The following is an 18,266-nucleotide window of genomic DNA, read 5'->3' on the forward strand; positions in this document are numbered from 1 at the left end:
CCGATTCCCCTGCCCCACAAGGGAAAGAGAGAGGTAGGCTGGGAGTATGTATTGACTTGTCAATGCCCATGTCCAGCTGGATAGCAATTACAGAAGACAGACTTTCTACTTTCTGCACCCAACAATGACCTTGGGTCCATATTCCCAGAGGGTTAAAAAATAGGAAAGCTATCAGGGGAGGGGATGGGATACAGAGCTCTGGTGATGGGAATTTTGTGAAGTTGTACACCTCTTATCCTATGTTTTTTTCAGTGTTTCCTTTTTATAAATTAAAGAGTCCAGCCTGAATAAATAAGCATACGGACTCAGTGGGCCTTGCATCTTACAATGCTTCTCCCTGGTAGACACTGAAAGAGTAGTCCCCCAGAGATTATATGGGGCCAGAAGGGTGTTGCTCTCAGATTTGAGGAAGTAGATCTCTCATCCTGAATGTACTTGTCTCTTGTTTCTGAGCAAACTGTCATCTAAATAACTAACAGCTTTTATTTGGAGTCAACAAGTTAAAACAAACAAAAAATATAATTGTGAGAACTACTGATCTTAGAATAAGAAAAATAGAGAATTCCCTGAGTCCCAAGGGAAGGGGTTTTTCCAGTACATATGTACAGCACTCCAACAGCAGACACAGTTGTACAGTCATAGTGGTTCAGGTATGTGGTAGCTTTAAAAATTGTGCCATACTGACTCCTCCAAACTGCACTCATGGGGGGGAATTCCTATGAAGGAGAAAAGGGGAGCATGCAGGAGTAGCCTGGGAAAGTTTTCAGCACATGGCCTGAAACCTATTAGAGAAAGACAAGGAGGATTGTGTAGGAAGAGCCTCAACTGCCAGACCATTCTAGAAACCCTTAGGTAGATGAATGGAGAGTCATCTGCAAAAGCTGCCCAGTAGAATTAGTCCCATGGGGGTCAGGAATGGGTGCTGGCTGGGAGGAATACAGAGGTGGAAGTGTACCCTCAAAGCAAGTTGAAGGTAGTAGTTGGGACTGTAAGTTGACTATATCCCCACAGTAAGTTATTTCGAAGAACTTGTGCAAAGGGCTAGGGAGATTAACATAATGGTTATGCAAAAAAGACTTTGATGCCTAAGTCCCAGATTCAGTACCCAGTGCCCCCATTGTAAACCAATGCTAAGCAGTGCTCTGGTGAAAACAAAAACAAGACAACTGAATAGCACATTTTCCAGGCTGCCACAGAGCCCACTTAAACTTCTGTGGTATAATAAAATAAATATTTTGTTTGGTCCATAGTACAGAATTCCAAGTGATAAGAGTGCCATCAAGAGCCAGTACAATTATCTCTGTATAGTTGGGGGTCTCCAGGATAAGAGCTAATTTGCCATAAAAACCAACCAGGTGGGGGCCAGGCGGTGGCACACCTGGTTAAGCTCACACATTACAATGTGCAAGGACCAAGGTTCAAGTCCCTGGTCCCCACCTGCAGGGGGAAAGCTTCACGAGTGGTGAAGCAGGGCTGTGAGTGTCTTTCTCTCCATCTCTATCTCCCCCTCCACTCTCAATTTCTCTCTGTCTCTATCTAACAAATAAATTAAAACAAGTTTAATTTAAATTAAATATATATATATATAACTGTGTGATTAGAGATGGAAACGCTGCCTGACCTCACCTCTCTAGATCTCTACCCCACTAGGGAAAGATAGAAACAGGCTGGAGTTATGGATTGACCTGCCAACACCCAAGTCCAGTGGAGAAGCAATTACAGAAACCAGACCTCCCACCTTTTGCACCCCCAAGACAACTTGATCCATACTCCCGGTCAGGGAAAAGTGATAGGAGGAAGAGGACAAGAGGGCTCTGAACTCCAGTTCCATCAGGTCACTGAGAGAGAGGATGAAAGGAGAGAGATATTTGGATGTAGTAATAGGGTTATGTGTGGCTTGGAGGGGAAGAGAGGACTGGACCTGGAAGAAAAAGGGGGAAAATACGTACAACTGTAGACAGATAGTTGTAGAGATGACAGTTAATCCAGTCTGCAACATTGGGAGAACCTTGGTAGCTTGCAATGGAGGGACTTGGGATTCAGAACTCTGGTGTAGGGGTGGTGTGGAATTATACCCCTATAGACATGTAGTTTTATAAATAAATATTGAATCATTAATAAAAAAATTTAAAAAGTGGTCCAGGAGGTGGAGCAATGGGTAAAGCATTAGACTCTAAAGCATGAAGTCCTGAGTTCAATTCATGGCAGCACATGTACTGGAGTGATGTCTGGCTCTTTCTCTCCTCCTATCTTTCTCATTAATAAGTAAATAAATAAAATCTTTTTGTTTTTTGTTTTTTTTCTTTTTACCAGAGCACTGTTCAGCTCTGGCTTATGGCGGTGTGGGGGATTGAACCTGGGACTTGAGAGCCTCAGGCATGAATGTCTCTTTACATAACCATTATGCTATACCCCCACCCAATAAATAAAATCTTTAAAAAATTCAGACTATTGTACGTTACTGTTGACTGTAAATGTCCTAATAAAAAAATTAAAAAGAGAAAGAATGAAAGGAAGAAAGAAAAGAAGGAAGAAGGAAGAGAGAAAGGAAAAAACAGAAAGAAAGAAAGAAAAAACAAAACACTGCCTGACCTTATAACCCCAGTATTTAACACGGTATATTTCTTCTACTTGGCTGTTCTTGAGCTGTGTCCTTTACAATAAACTAATCTTAAGAATAGTCTGTGACTAACAAAAATGTATCATGACTTTTCTGACAACCCACTAGTAAATGGTTGACCCTGGGGAAGCGGAAAGACATAGAAACCCCCCAGTTTGTAGTCAGTCTAGTAGAAGTCCAGGTAGTATAAAGATCCTATTTGTAGCTGTGGTCAGAAACAGGAGCAGTCTTGTGAGACAGACTTTTCACTTGGTGGGGGTCTGTGCTAACTCTGAGTAGTTAGTGTCAGAATTGAATTGCAGTTAGCTGCTGCTGGAATGATGTATTTGATGTCAGAAAACCACACAATTCCTAATTACCCTATAAATTACAGCTCAAACGGCACCTCTTGGGAAAGTGTTTTCTGCTCCAAAGACTAGTTCAGGCTCTGGCCTTCCTATGTACACTTAAAGCTCATACAAAGAGTTACTGAGTAATTAGCTAGTAACTGTCCCCATCAATTAGACGATAAGCTTGTAAGCGCTTCTATTCAGTAGTTATTTGTCCCTGTTAATTTTATAGTTAAATATTTAAAACTGTTACATAGTTGTGTGGATTTAAGGAGATAGTAAAAGTAATGTACTTCTAATTTTTTTGTTGTTGTTGTTATCAGAGCACTGTTCAGCTCTGGCTTATGGTGGTGTGGGGGATTAAACCTGGGACTTTGGAGCCTCAGTCATGAGAGTTTCTTTGCATAACCATTATGCTATCTACCCCCACCTGGTAATGCACTTCTATACACTAGGCACTCTGTTTTCTATTATAATTGCATCGTAATTTCTATTATAATTGCACTACACTTCTCCATGAGCCATGAACATGTTGAGGTAAACTGAGCTCATATATAAATTATGCCAAAGTAACCTGCCCAGCAGCCTGAGATGTGACCTAGTCACAGAGTACAGGACTTGTGGGCATGATGTCCTGAGTTCAAATCTCTGCTGCTACATATACCAGAGTGATGCTTTATTCTCTCTTTCTCTCGCTCATTAATGAAGAAATCTTCAAATTGTATTATAAGACTCCACATTGTGGGTTCATTTTCATATTACCTCTTTCTCCCTTTCAAATAATGTCCAGTTAAAAGATCACATCCAGCTCGAAACCCAAGGACCAGTGTAAGGATCCCAGTTGGAGCTCCCTGCTCCCCACCTGTAGAAAAGTCACTTCACAAATGGTGAAGTAGGTGTCTGTCTTTCTCTCCCCCTCTCTGTCTTCCCCTCCTCTCTCCATTTCTCTGTGTCCTAACAACAATGGCATCAATAACAACAACAATAATAACTACAACAACAGTGAAAAAACAAGGGCAACAAAAAGAGAGAGAGAGAAAAAATATATATATATATAGAGAGAGAGAGAGAACTGGGGGGTTGGGGTGGGGGGACCCAGTGATAGCACAGCGGGTTAAGTGCAAAGCTCAAGGACCGGCTTAAGGATTCCGGTTCAGCCCAGACTCCTCACCTGCAGGGAAGTCACTTCACAAGCTGTGAAGCAGGTCTGCAGGTGTCTGTCTTTTTCTCCCCCTCTGTCTTCCCCTCCTCTCTCCATTTCTGTCTTATCCAACAACGATGACAACAATAGCTACAACAATAAACAAGGGCAACAAAAAGGAAAATAAATAAAATATAAAAAACGTTTAGGAAGTCGGGCGGTAGCGCAGCGGGTTAAACGCACGTGGGGCAAAGCCCAAGGACCAGCGAAAGGATCCAGGTTCAGGCCTCGGCTCCCCACCTGCAGGGGAGTCGCTTCACAGGCAGTGAAGCAGGTCTGTAGGTGTCTTTCTCTGCCCCTCTCTCTGTCTTCCCCTCCTCTCTCAATTTCTCTCTGTTCTATCCAACAACGACGACATCAATAATAACTACAACAATAAAAAAAATTTAATTAAAAAAACACATCCAAATATGGCTACAGACAGATATTAGGAAGAAGTGATCTCTAGGGGCTCAGTGGTGGCATACCTGGTAAAGCATACTTGTTACAATGCTCAAAGACCCAGGTTCAAGCCCCCTGCTCCCACCTGCAGGGGGAAAGCTTTATGAGTGGTGAAGTAGTGCTGCATGTGTATCTCCCTCTCCCTCCCTCCCTACCCATTCCCTCTCAATTTCTTTCTGTCTCTATCTAATAAATAAAGAAAATAACAGAAGGATGAATATGGGATGATCTCACTCTCAGGCAGAAGTTGAAAAACAAGATCAGAAAAGAAAACACAAGTAGAACCTGAAATGGATTTGACATACCGCACCAAAGTAAAAGACTCTGGGGTGGGTGGGTGGGGAGAATACAGGTCCATGAAGGATGATAGAGGACCTAGTGGGGGTTGTATTGTTATATGGGAAACTGGGGAATGTTATGCATGTGCAACCTATTGTATTTACTGTTGAATGTAAAACATTAATTCCTCAATTAATTAATTAATTAATTAATTAAATATAAAGGGGAGGGGGAAGGAGAGGAGGAGAGATCTTTGTACTAATATCATCAGCAAGAGCCCACTGCCCAAAACTGAGAAAAGTCAGGTAGGAATTTCTCCCAGAAAAGCGTATACCTTACTCTTATATTTACCTAGATATACATTAAGTAAACATAAGATGTTTACAACAATAAAAATAATGAAGGGGGGGTAAAGGAGAAAGATCATTCAGATTAGAAGTTTGTATGAGTTCCTTCTTTTTTTTTTTTTTTTGCTACAAAGATACAGCATGTTTTATTTATAAAATTACCCTAAATATAAAATTTATATAGACATTCTCCTGTCATAAAAAGATTATGCAAGGTCTCCATTGCTACTCAGTTTAAAAGAAGTATTTTAAAAACATAGGAAGCCCCCACCTGCAGAGAGGTCGCTTTGCAAGTGGTGAAGCAAGTCTGCAAGTATCTGTCTTTCTCTCCCCCATCTGTCTTCCCTTACTCTCTCAGTTTCTCTCTGTCCTAAGTAACAACAGCAACAATAACAGCAACAACAATGGAAAAAAGATGGTCACCATGAGCTGTGGATTCCTGGTGCCAGCACCAAGTCCCAGGGATAACCCTGGAGGAAAAAAAATAACAAACAAACAAAAGGAATCACTGGGCACTAAGTCCCCAATGCTAAATTGTATGACATCTCAGTAGGGGGGGGGACTGGGGAGACAGCATAATGGTTATGCAAAAGACTTCCATATGAGACTGAGGCTCCAAAGTCCCAGGTTCAATCCCCAACACCACCATATGCCAGAGCTGAGCAGTGCTCTGGTTGCTCTGTGTGTATCTTTCTCTGTCTCTTTGTCATGAAAATCAAATAAAATATTTTTTAAAAGAAGCAGTGTGGGAGAATTCAGACATTTACAGCTATTAGTTTATAAAATGAAAATTTAAGGAGCTTTATAGCTCCTTAGCAACTAGGTTATCTGAACTCATTAATTTTTAATTAATCTTAATTTAAAAGATTGTCACTGGATAACCTAGAACATAGCCATTTTGCATTTCATGAAATAAAAAATGTGATATTGTAAGTAGAAGTGACAGATGGAATAGCTTTACATGAAGGAAAAAAAAAAAAACTCCAAGGGCATTCTCTCAGTGATTCTGTGCACTGTGTTATAGTTGAAAATTAAATGAAAAAATCTCTCAGTGGTCAGGTGGTAGCACAGCAAGTTAAGCGCACGTGGTGCAAAAGTGCAAGGACCTGAACAGTTAGGATTCCAGTTCGATCTCCAGGCTCCCTACCTGTAGGGGAGTCACTTCACAGGCAGAGAAGCAGATCTGCAGGCATCTCTCTGTCTCTCTTCCTCTCTATCTCCCCCTTCTCTCTCAATTTCTCTCTGTCTCTATCCAACAACAAATAAAAAAAAATGAAAAAGAAAAATCTCTCAGTGGAAGAAAATCTTTTCCTGAGTCCCACACTCAGTGACAAAGTACTAAAACTCAACTCATCTCAGTTACTTCAGTTATAGGACAGTCAATTCCCAAAGATAGTTTTTCAGGTTGCAAATAGTGATCTTGGTCAAATAGTCAGTTCAGGCACAACCCAGAACATTTAGCAAGTAATTGACCCCTGCTCAGAAAAAAGCCAAAAATCATACACAGGAGTAAAGATAAGTAGAACCTGAAATGGAATTGGCATATTGCACCAAGTAAAAGACTCTGGGGTGGGTGGATGGGGAGAATACAGGTCCATGAAGGATGATAAATGACATAGTGGAGGTTGTATTGTTAAATGGGAAACTGGGGAATGTTATGCATGTACAAACTATTGTATTTACTGTTGAATGTAAAACATTAATTTCCCAATAAAGAAATAATTTTTTTTTAAAAAAAGGAGTAAAGATGACTGTAACCCCACAGGAATCCTTTGTGATTTCAGCCCCCAACCCCTGAAAAAACACAGGAAATTGAGGGCTTTTTTTTTTTTTTAACTGTGTGACTGGCATATGGATAATTAGGGACAAGGCAAAACAATAACAACTAACAGTGACTGGGAAAGAAAATATGAGTTAGTAACTACTAAATTTTTTGAATTCAAATACAGTCACAAATTTAGCCTTGCCTTAGAATCTATGAGAGATCCTCAGGAATCACTTTCTTGAAGTGCCTTAAAATCTATTTATAGGGGGGGCCTGGTGGTGGTGTACCTGGATAAGCGCACACATTACCAGGTGCAAGGACCTAGGTTCAAGCACTTGTTCCCCACTTGCAGGGAGAAAGCTTCAGAAGAAATGAAGCCTGTTGGGGCCAGGTGGTGGCACATGGCTTGAGCGCACATGTTACAATGTACAAGGACCCAGGTTCCAGCCCCTGGTCCCCACCTGCAGGGGAGAAGCTTTGCAAGTGGTAAAACAGGGCTGCAGGTGTCTCTCTTTCTTTCTCCCTCTCTATCTCCCTCTACCCTCTCAATTTCTGACTGTCTCTATCCAATAAATAAAGATAATTTAAAAATTAAAAAAGAAGAAGCATATCTGCAATTCTCTCTCTCTCCCTACCTCCCTCTTCCCTCTACATTTCTCTGTCTTATCAAATAAAATAAATAAAGTTTTTAAAAAATATTTTTTATTTTTTTATTGGGGAATTAATGTTTTACATTCAACAGTAAGTACAATAGTTTGTACATGCATAACATTCCCCAGTTTCCCATATAGCAATACAACCCCCACTAGGTCCTCTGAATCCTTCTTGGACCTGTATTCTCCCCACCCATCCACCCCAGAGTCTTTTACTTTGGTGCGATACGCAAAAAAAAAATAAATTTTGAATCCTTCAGAGGGAAGGGGTTGTATTGTTATATGGGAAACTGGGGAATGTTATGCATGTATAAACCAATGTACTTACTGTTAAATGTAAAACATCAATTCTCCAATAAAAAAAAAGAAAAAAAATTTTTTAATTAATAAATTTTAAGGGAGCTGGGCGGTAGTGCAGCTGGTTAAGCGCACATGGCGCAAAGCACAAGGGCTGGTGTAAAAATCACGGTTTGAGCCCCTAGCTCCCCACGTGCAGGGTGGTTAGTTCACAGGCGGTGAAGCAGGTGTTCGGGTGTATATCTTTCTCTCCCCCTCTCTGTCTTCCCCTCCTCTCTCGATTTCTCTCTGTCCTATCCAAGGACAACAATAACAAGCGCAACAACAAGGGCAACAAAATGGGAAAAATGGCCTCCAGGAGCAGTGGATTTATAGTGCAAGCACTGAGTCCCAGAAATAACCCTGGAAGCAAAAAAAAAAAAATTAAGAAAAATTAAAATAAAATTTAAAAAAGAAAAAATTATTTATATGTAGGTAGGTGTTTTAAATCATTGTGTTCTTATAAGGTACAAACATTCCACTTAAGGATGATAGCACAGTACTTGTTAAATAAGTATTTGTTATTTGTTATAAGTATTTATTAAATGAATTTATAGTTATCAGCACTCGGCATTCACATGACACTGTTTCATACACATATACACATACGTATACACATACACATACTCACTCATTGGAAAAGAAGCCATGAGAAGTCGGCATGACCTTTATTTTTAAGTAATGAGGGAACTGAGGCATAAAATAGCTAAACACCTTGTTGAAGTTGAATGAGCTAATAATGGCAGAATCAAAGCCAAGTCTGCATGACAGCAAGACCTAGCCTCCTATGCAAGTGAAGAAACGCAAACAAAGCTAAATGTCAACACTTTACCATATAAAGTCACATGCCTAGGATGTGATTTTGCCCAGTGGATAAAGTGATAGACTCTCTAGCGTCCGGTACAGTGTGACCCCCAGCATCACAGTATGTTAGAGCAATGCTCTGATTCTTTCTTCCTTACTTTCCCCTCTCCCTTACTAAATAAAAACAAGTGCCTTTTAAATTGCATATTAAAAGTGAACAAATAACAATGCACTATTAAGCATTTAACCTAATCCTTAATCTTTCATCAGAAAACACTTCTAATTTCCCTCTCCAAAATGAATCAAGACATCTTAATGGATCTTTGTTGTTGATTTTATTGAGATGCTATTTGCTGTCCAGCCATTTTCCTTGGTTCCCCTCTTCTCTGAAAAAAAGAGTAAAAGTAAATAGTAGAAATATATAGATGAGTTTTGTAAAAGATAGCCAAACTCTATGTATTCTCTAACAGTCTATTTGCAATTCTTAGAAATCACAAAAATAGTATGCTGTGAAGTCACCAGTTATCAGTGCCTTGATAATTATCTAGAAAACTGCACCTTTCTGAGAAATCTGCCCAAGCCAGATTCTAGGAAGATTTAGTACTAGGTAAGAAAACAGATTTAGCGTGGGGGTACATAGCATAATGGTTATGCAAAGAGACTCTCATGCCTATGGCTCCAAAGTTCTAGGTCCAATCCCTTGCACCACCATATACTGGAGCTGAACAGTACTTTGGTCCATGCCCCCCCCAAAAAAATCTATTTATCGTTACCATGAGACTGCATGTCCATGGCCTCTGCTATATTAAATGCTACATGGAAATGTAGATTATTTGAAATTGATGAACTAGACTGAGACATAGCTCCCTTGGGTAGTACACCACCTAGGTTAAAGCCTTGCCTTCACCACATATCTCTTTCACTCTCCCTTCAGCCTCTCTACTTCTAATAAGAAAGAAAGAAAGAAAGAAAGAAAGAAAGAAAGAAAGAAAGAAAGAAAGAAAGACAGAAAGGAAGAAAGAAGGAAAGGAAGAAAGAAAGAAGGAAAGGAAGAAAGGAAGAAAGAAAGAAAGAAAAAAGGGAAGAAAGAAAGAAAAAGGAAAGAAAGAAAGAAAGAAAGAAAGAAAGAAAGAAAGAAAGAAAGAAAGGAGGGCTGGGCAGTGGCACACCCAGTCAAGTGCACATATAACCATGTACAAGGGCAGGGATTCAAGCACCCTCTTGCTACCAGCCAGAGGGATGCTTCACAAAAGGTGAAACAGGTCTATAGGTGTTTCTCTCTTTCGCTCCCTCTCTATCCCTCCCTCCCTTCTCAATTTCTCTCTGTCCTATCCAATAAAATTGAAAGAAAGAAAAAAAAAAAGGAAAAATGTCCGCTGGGAGCTCCAGCAATAACCTGGGTAGCAAAAAAAAAGTTAATGAGCTTCTGTGGTGGTGTAATACCTGTTGTTCTAAGGAGACAAACTGCTGCTGCAGTGTCTACCTCAAATCACCAAGATCATCCACCAGACCCAAGAATAACCCTAAGCTGAATATTATTCAAAGCTTGGTATTTATGGGATCTTGAAAAAATAAAGGGATGAAAGAAAACCTCTTGTCTATATATAACCTTGGTCACAAGGTTATACATATTGCTCCTTAGCAACCAGAGTTTGTCTTTCAAGTAGGTAGAAGTTGATGAGAAAGAGAAGTGAAAATGAAACCATTTTGACAACTTAAGTTCACAGAGGCAGCACTTCAAAAGCAAAGATGTCTTTACAAACTATACTGTTGCTCTAAAGAAACTCATTCCAGTGGTCCAGGTAGCACCACTGATAATACATTTGGACTTTCAAGCATGAGATACTGAGCTCAATCCCCAGCAGCACATGCGCTAGAGTGATGTAAGGGTAATTCTCTCTCTCTCCTCTTACCTTTCTCATTAATAAATAAATAAAAGCCTTGAAGGAGAAGAAGCAGAAGAAGCAGCTCATTCCATAAGGCAGTGGAAAGTAAGGGCTGCTGACACTTCCTGTAACAATTGTTTCAAGGACACCCACTGCAGACCCAACCAAGAATAACTGTCATTGCCTGCTCCTTTATGGAGCAGCCACTTTGCCAGGGACTAGACACACTGCCATCAATCAGCCACACCCAGGCTCTCTCCCGAAGTCTTCAGAGACTCCTTGGTCCAGAAGCTCCATGAGATGCAAGCAGGCTTATAAAAAGAATATTTGGGAAGTCGGGTTGTAGTGCAGCGGGTTAAGCGCAGGTGGGAGCACCAGGACCAGTGTAAGGATCTTGGTTCAAGCCCCTAGCTCCCCACCTGCAGTTCTGCAGGTGTCTTTCTCTCCCCTTCTCTGTCTTCCCCTCTTCTCCCCATTTCTCTCTGTCCTATCTAGCAACGACGACATCAGTAACAACAGCAATAACAGCTACAACAATAAAAAATAAGGGAAACAAAAGGGAATAAATAAATATTAAAAAAAGAAGAAGAAGAAGAATATTTGGACCTCCTTCCACACAGCAGATTCCCTCTTTCCCCTTATTCGTGGCAACTGATGTAGAGGGATATCATTAAGAGCACCATGTTTCGCTAGTGGTGAAGCCATACTGCAGATGTGTCTCTTTCCTCTATCCCCCCTCCACACTCAAATTCTGTCTGTCCTCCCAGAGAGAGAGAAAGAGGAAGCAACAATGTATTCATCATGCAGGCACTGAGACCCAACAATGCCCGTGGTGGCAATAAAAAAAAAGTTTAATAATTCATTATTTACTAATTACACAGAGATAGAGAGGGAGAAGGTGAAAGATACCACAGCACCAAAGCTTCCTCCACTATGATGTAGGTTAGGCTCAGACCTATGTTGCACACATTGCAAAGCAGCACATTATCCAAGTGATATTTTGCTGCTCCCCACACACACAATTTTTTAAAATTAAAAAATAGGTGGGAGGGTCAAGATGGTGGCTTGAAGGTAGCAACCAGACATGTTCTCCAAAAATCTGATTCAAATGCTGGAGATTCCAAGTGGGAGCAGGATTTCCAAACCTGAAGGAGATAAAGGAGGAGGAGGAGACAAAGAGGAACCATGGTAAAATATTATAACTCATCTATAAACCAGCAAAAAGGAGCTGAAAAGGACAAAGGAAAAGCAAACCCCACCAAATTGCAGATGCTACCATGATGCCAACCTGACTTCTCTGGGCAGACAATCTCACCAATGAGTCCTGGAACCCCACCTCCCTAAAACCCTACCCCACTAGGAAGAGATAGAAACAGGCTGAGGTGTGCTAGCTTCAGAAGCACATATACTAAAATTGGAATGATACAGAAATTAGCGTGGCCCCTGTGCAAGGATGACATGCAAATTTGTGAATTGTTCCATATTAAAAAAAAAAAAAAAACGGCTGAGGGTATTGATCAATCTGTGCTCACCCATGTCAAGTGGAGAAGCAATTACAAAATCAGACATCCCACCTTCTGCACCCCATAAAGATCTTTGGTCCATACTCCCAGAGGGCTAAAGAACAGGGAAGCTTCCAATGAAAGGGATGTGGTACTCTGGTGGTGAGAACTGTATGGAATTGTACCCCTTATCCCACAATCTTGTCATTATTAAATCAGAAAGAAAGAGAGGAAGAAAGAAGAAAGAAAAGAAAGGAAGGAAAGAAAGAAAGAAAGAAAGAGAGGAAGGAAGGAAGGAAGGAAGGAAAGAAGAAAGACAGAAAGGAAGGAAGGAAGGAAGGAAGGAAGGATGGAAGGAAGGAAGGAAGACAGGAAGAGAAAGAGAAAAAGAAACACACTTCTGCCATCTTGAGGCCTGTGCGGTGGGGACAAGGTTCAAACCTGTCACATGACAAAGCAGCCCATTATTTAAGTAAGCCGTTTCACTGGCCCTACTGGACATGTAAAGCTACTGGACATGTAAAGGTCTACTGGACATGTAAAGCTACAATTATGGCTAGGAGGCTGTGGTCCAAAGCCATCATTGCTGGCTATAAGCGGGGCCTCCATATCAAGGGGGAACCACAGAGCTCTTCTTAAAATCAAAGGTGTTTATGCTTGAGATGAACTAGAAAACTACCTCAGCAAGAGATGGGTTTATGCATACAAAGCAAAGAACAACACGGTGACTCCTGGTGGCAAACCTAACAAAACCTGAGTAATCTGGGGAAAGGGGACAGGTGCTCATGCCAACAGTGGGATGGTTTGTGCCAAGTTCTGCAGCAACCTTCCTGCTTAAGGCCACTGGACACAGACTCCGTGCCATGCTATACCCATCAAGGATTTAGATTTACTGAAAAATAAATGAAATCATAAATTTGGAAAGAAAGAAAAAAATTTTTTTTCAGACAAACTAAGGGTCTGGGGGCCAGCCAGTGAGCACCCAGTTGAGCATAGTTTATAATGTGCAAGGACTGGGGTTCAAGCCCTAGCCCCCCACACACACATACCTGCAGGGGGGAAACTTCACAACTGAGTAAGCAGATTTCTCTATCTCTATCCAATAAGCATACAAACAGACAGACAAACTAAATTAGGACTCTGAAAGCACTTAGAAAATTAATAAGAAGCCCAGGTGGTTCCTACATACCCATTTCTTTAACTCTACAAACAGCCTTCAGTCATGTTCTTAAAAGAAAGAAGTGCTATTAAGTCACTAATAAAAAATTAATTAATTAGTGTCCTGGAGCTCAGCTTCCCCAGAGACCCATTCTACTAGGGAAAGAGAGAGGCAGACTGGGAGTATGGACCGACCAGTCAACGCCCATGTTCAGCGAGGAAGCAATTACAGAAGCCAGACCTTCTACCTTCTGCAACCCTCAATGACCCTGGGTCCATGCTCCCAGAGGGATAGAGAATGGGAAAGCTATCGGGGGAGGGGGGGAGGGGGTGGGATATGGAGATTGGGCGGTGGGAATTGTGTGGAGTTGTACCCCTCCTACCCTATGGTTTTGTTAATTAATCCTTTCTTAAATAAAAAAATTAAAAAAATAAATAAATAAAAATAAAAGAGAAAAAAAATTAATTAATTAAACACAAAGCAGGGCAGTGGATAGATAGCATAATGGCTATGCAAAGAGACTCATGCTGAGGCTTGAAAGTCCCAGATTCAGTCCCTAGCACCACCATAAACCAGAGCTGAGTCGTGCTCTGGTATAATAATAATAATAATAATAATAATAATAATAATAATAATAATAAATAAAAATAAAATATTTTCATGTCTGAGGCTCCAAGATCCCAGGTTCAATCCCAGGCACCACCATAAACCAGCACTGAGCAGTGCTGTGGTTAAATAAATGAACTCACTCAGCCATTTAGCCAAGAGCTGCAGGCTGGCTTTGAGTTGGAGTATTTTTAAATGAGTCTTCGTTTTTTTAGAGCCCCTGCTAGTGGGTCCATATGGTGTCAGACTCTTAAGTCTACTCAGAACTGGGGCTCCCAGTGGGGCAAGTAGAGATACTTACAGCCTCTGCTCCTGGCTTCCCCGGGAAGTACCCTGCGGGACGTCCTCCAAAGCTTGCTTGGGACCCTGCAGCTGAGCTGGGTCCCGGGGCTGCATAGAGGGTTTCTGGGCCAAGAAGGAGGAGCCGGGCCCCGAGCCCACCACCTTACTGCGGGTGGACATGGTTCAGAGACGCACATCCAAAGGCAAGGTGAGGGCTGGCAAGCTCAGAGTCTAGAAGTGCAGTTCCCAGGGGGGAAGGGGCAGCAGTTTTAACAGCTGAGTTTCGATTCCTAGCTACCAGCTGCGGACTGAGCCCGCCCAGAGCTTCTCGGTTCCCAGGGTCACCAAACCGCCCTTTGACCCACCCCCCAACGCCTGCATCTTGAATTAAGTTGGTTTAGCTGCTCTAGGTGAGTCAATTTAGGAGCTCCCAAACAGCTCAGAGGGTTGTGACCAGCCTCCCCTGGCATTTGGCGAATTATCAAGGAGACTAGAATTGTTAAACGGATAACTCTTACATTGGGGCCACTACTATATATTGGAGACTGTAAACAATGTATTCATCCTCCGACGCCAAGATCAGGTCGATAATTAAAATCAACTTAACAAAAAAAAAAGTGCCTTTGATCAGTAATGGCTGGTATGTGGTGTCTGTGTGGATACTTTCAAGTTAAGGGATATGGAAAGTGAAATCAAAAGCAAAACACAAAAGGAAGCTGAGAGGCATGCTGGGCTGAGTCCTCAACACTGCTAAGCAATTGATCAGACTTTCAAGAAATATTGATTAAATCCTTGTTCTGTGCCAAGACTCTGTCCTGTCGAGAGAAAGAATTTATTTAATATTTACCAGAGCACTGCTCAACTCTGGTTTATAGTAGTTTGGGAGACTGAACCTGGGACTTCTGAGCCTCAGGCTTGAGGATCTTTTGCATATTAATCCTGGCCCTCTTTTTTTTGGTTTTTTTTTTTTTTTTTTAAATATAGATTTATAAGATTCTGTATCTTAGTTCTGGGAGCAAGTCCTGGTATCTCTCTTTTTCCACTTAATTGGGGGTTAATGAATTACAGTACAGTTGTTGACACATAAGTACAACCTCTCATCTCTCCATAAGGGTTGCAAGACATTCTCTCCAGCAACCTAAATCTCTTTCTTTCATCATGACTCAGAACCTAGCACCCCACTATCCCAACCCTCCAACCCTCTCCTTCCCCCACAATCCTTTACTTTAGTATAATATGCCACACCCTTTCTGCCCTTGCTACTTTTTTTTTTTTTTTTTTTGCCTCCAGGGTTATTGCTGGAGCTCAGAGCCTGCACTAGGAATCCACTCCTCCTGGAGGCTATTTTTTTCCCCTTTTGTTGCCCTGGTTGTTTTATCATTGTTGTGGTTATTAGTATTGTTATTGTAATAGTTGTTGTTTAGCTTTGTGAATGAGTAGAAGACTGAAGCATTCAACAAGAAGAGAGATAGGTTTGGGTTGGAAGTGAAAGAATTTTATTTAGGAACTTCCAGGATCTGGTTTAGAACTCAGAAATGTGGATCTATTTCTTTTTCTGGGGCTTTTTTTTTTTCTTCCCCAACTGGGAAATCACTTTTTTTTTTTTTTTTTTGCCAGAGCACTGATCAGCTCTGGTTTATGGTGGTGCAGGGTATTTAAACCTGGGGATTTAGAGTATAAGGCATGAGACTCTTTTTACATAACCATTATGCTATCTACCCCCCCCCCCCCGCCCCTGGAATTCTTTTTTCTTTTCTTCTTTTTGGCTTAGTTTATTCTTTTTTATTATTATTTTATATTTTTTTCTTTACTGGGGGATTAATGGTTTACAGTCAACAGTAAAATAGTCATTTGTACATGTGTAATAATTCTCAGTTATCCATATAACAGTTCAACCTCCATTTGTGCTCCAGGACCTAAGCTTTCCACCACCACCACCACCCCCAACCTCAGAGTCTTCTACTTTGGTGCAATACACCAACTCCAGTCCAAGTTCTGCTTTGTGTTTTCCCTTCTGTTCTTATTTGTTCTGGAATTCTGATTTCAAAGGAGAAAACAACCAATTTAGTAACTGAATTAAATTCAAAGTTTGAATAAGGGAGAAACCAAATAAAAAAAAAAGTGGACATCCTCGCCTAGTTTCTAATAGCACTAGTTTGCATTTCTACCAACAGTGTAATGGAGTTTCTCTTTCTCCATATTCTTCCAACATTTCTCTTCTCATTTTATTGATGGAGCTCAAGAAATTGGGAGTGGAAGGGAAATTTCTCAGCATAATAAAGGCTGTAGATGACAAACCCATGGCTAACATAGTGCTCAATTAGGAAAAATTGAAAACTTTCCCTCTAAAATCAGGAACTAGGCAAGAATGTTCACTTTCACCACTCCTATTCAACATAGTCCTAGAAGTCTTTGCCAAGAAAGAGATATTAAAGGAATCCAAATTAGGAAGGATGAAGTTAGATTATCATTATTTGCAGATGATATTCTGTTATACCTAGAAGACCCCAAAAACCCTGCCAAAAAAAAAAAAAAAGGAGGTAGAGGACCTTTACAATGAAAACTGTACACCTGAGGAAGATGGGTCCAATATTGGAGCAGCTTGGAATGTTCCTACTCATGATCACAGAAATGTGAGCTCAGATCTACAGGGATGCAGAGGTCACACAGACTCCTAAGCTGAATATGGGCCACAGACCAAATCAAATCTCCAGTCAATAATATTTATACCCCTTCCTCATATTAGGGAGCTACTCTCTTCCCTATCCAGCTTTCTGTTCCTTTTCCAGCTATGACATCATCTTCCTAAACAATAACTTGGATCCACCTGCATATCAGATTTCAGGCTCAAGGGAAAACAACAACAATGACAACAACAAAAGAAACCTAGTATAACCACAGGCCCTTTGGAATAGAACTAAAATATGCCTACTAAATCTGCAAAATGGAGCCCCCCCCCCCAATTCTTCATCTGCACTATTTCAGCCTTTAGGTCCATGATTGTCCAACAATTTGTTTGGTTTTGTATGTTAACTCTCTTTTCAGCCACCAGGCTCCAGGTGCCAGCATGATGCCAACCAGATTTCCCTGGACAGACAACCCCACCAGTATGTCCTGGATCTTTGATTCCCCAGAACCCCGCCCCACTAGGGAAAGAGAGAGACAGGCTGGGAGTATGGATCAACCAATCAACACCCATGTTCAGTGGGGAAGCAATTACAGAAGCCAGACCTTCCACCTTCTGCACCCCACAATGACCCTGGGTCCACAGTCTCAAAGGGTTAAAGAATAGGAAAGCTATCAGGGGAGGGGATGGGATACGGAGTTCTGGTGGTGGGAATTGTGTGAAGTTGTACCCCTCTTATCCTATGGTTTAGTCAATGTTTCCTTTCCTTTTTTTTTTTTTACCCAGAGCACTGACCAGCTCTGGTTTACAGTGGTGCAGGGGATGAAACCTGGGACTTCGAAGCTTCAGGCATGGCAGTCTGTTTGCATAACTGTTACGCTATCTACCCCTGCCCAATGTTTCCTTTTTATAAATAAAAAATTAAATTAAAAATAAACAATAATAATAAAAAGAAATGCAAACTATAGTGGTTTATCTATCGGGTGGGGGTAGGGATGGGGACACAGACCTTTGGTGATGGGAGTGGTAAAAATAAATTTAAAAATTTTTAAATGTTTTATACAGACAAAAAATAAAATTTTTCCCATAAGGGCTGGGAAAAATTGTAGTGTTATGTAGGAGACTTGCATGTGAAATAGAAAAGAAAAAGAGAATGTAAGGCAAAGAAAATGCTAACTAACCAAATTGTAGAGAGAAAAGCAGCCACAGATAACTGAAAAAGGTCTAAACTTTCTCTACCTCCCAGAAGTATATCTTATCCTGACATGTCATAAAACTTCTAAACCCTGTAGACTAACCTTCCCCCTTTTCCACAGCTATGTAGGGAAAGATACCAGTAACTAAGGAAACCAGACCCTGAGCAATAGGTATAGTCCCACCTCGTTAACCTTGCAGACTCTGCCTCTGTGAGATGCTTTCTGCTCTCAGCT

General features: G+C 41.0%; 1 protein-coding gene, 1 non-coding gene and 1 pseudogene across 5 annotated transcripts in view; 2 read left to right on the forward strand and 1 right to left on the reverse strand.

Annotated features, from left to right (window-relative positions):
* Positions 1-14,533, reverse strand: part of EPSTI1 (epithelial stromal interaction 1) — a 171,473-nt gene extending 156,940 nt beyond the window's left edge. For 2 of the 4 annotated variants that reach the window (XM_060194771.1, XM_016194658.2), the window contains exon 1: positions 14,230-14,532. In XM_060194771.1, the coding sequence (XP_060050754.1) occupies positions 14,230-14,390 (161 nt within the window). In that variant the 5' untranslated portion in view covers positions 14,391-14,532. Of the gene's footprint in view, positions 1-14,229 lie in introns of all 4 variants that reach the window. The other 2 variants (XM_060194769.1, XM_060194770.1) reach the window with 2 other exon arrangements.
* On the forward strand, positions 12,046-12,149 carry LOC132539622 (U6 spliceosomal RNA). Its single transcript, XR_009550960.1, has one exon. It is a non-coding gene; the product is annotated as a U6 spliceosomal RNA (small nuclear RNA).
* On the forward strand, positions 12,716-13,050 carry LOC103126917 (large ribosomal subunit protein eL33-like; annotated as a pseudogene).
* Positions 14,534-18,266: the final 3,733 nt, after the last annotated feature.

The sequence above is a fragment of the Erinaceus europaeus genome, chromosome 7, assembly GCF_950295315.1.
Source record: "Erinaceus europaeus chromosome 7, mEriEur2.1, whole genome shotgun sequence".
Classification (NCBI taxonomy): Eukaryota; Metazoa; Chordata; class Mammalia; order Eulipotyphla; family Erinaceidae; genus Erinaceus; species Erinaceus europaeus.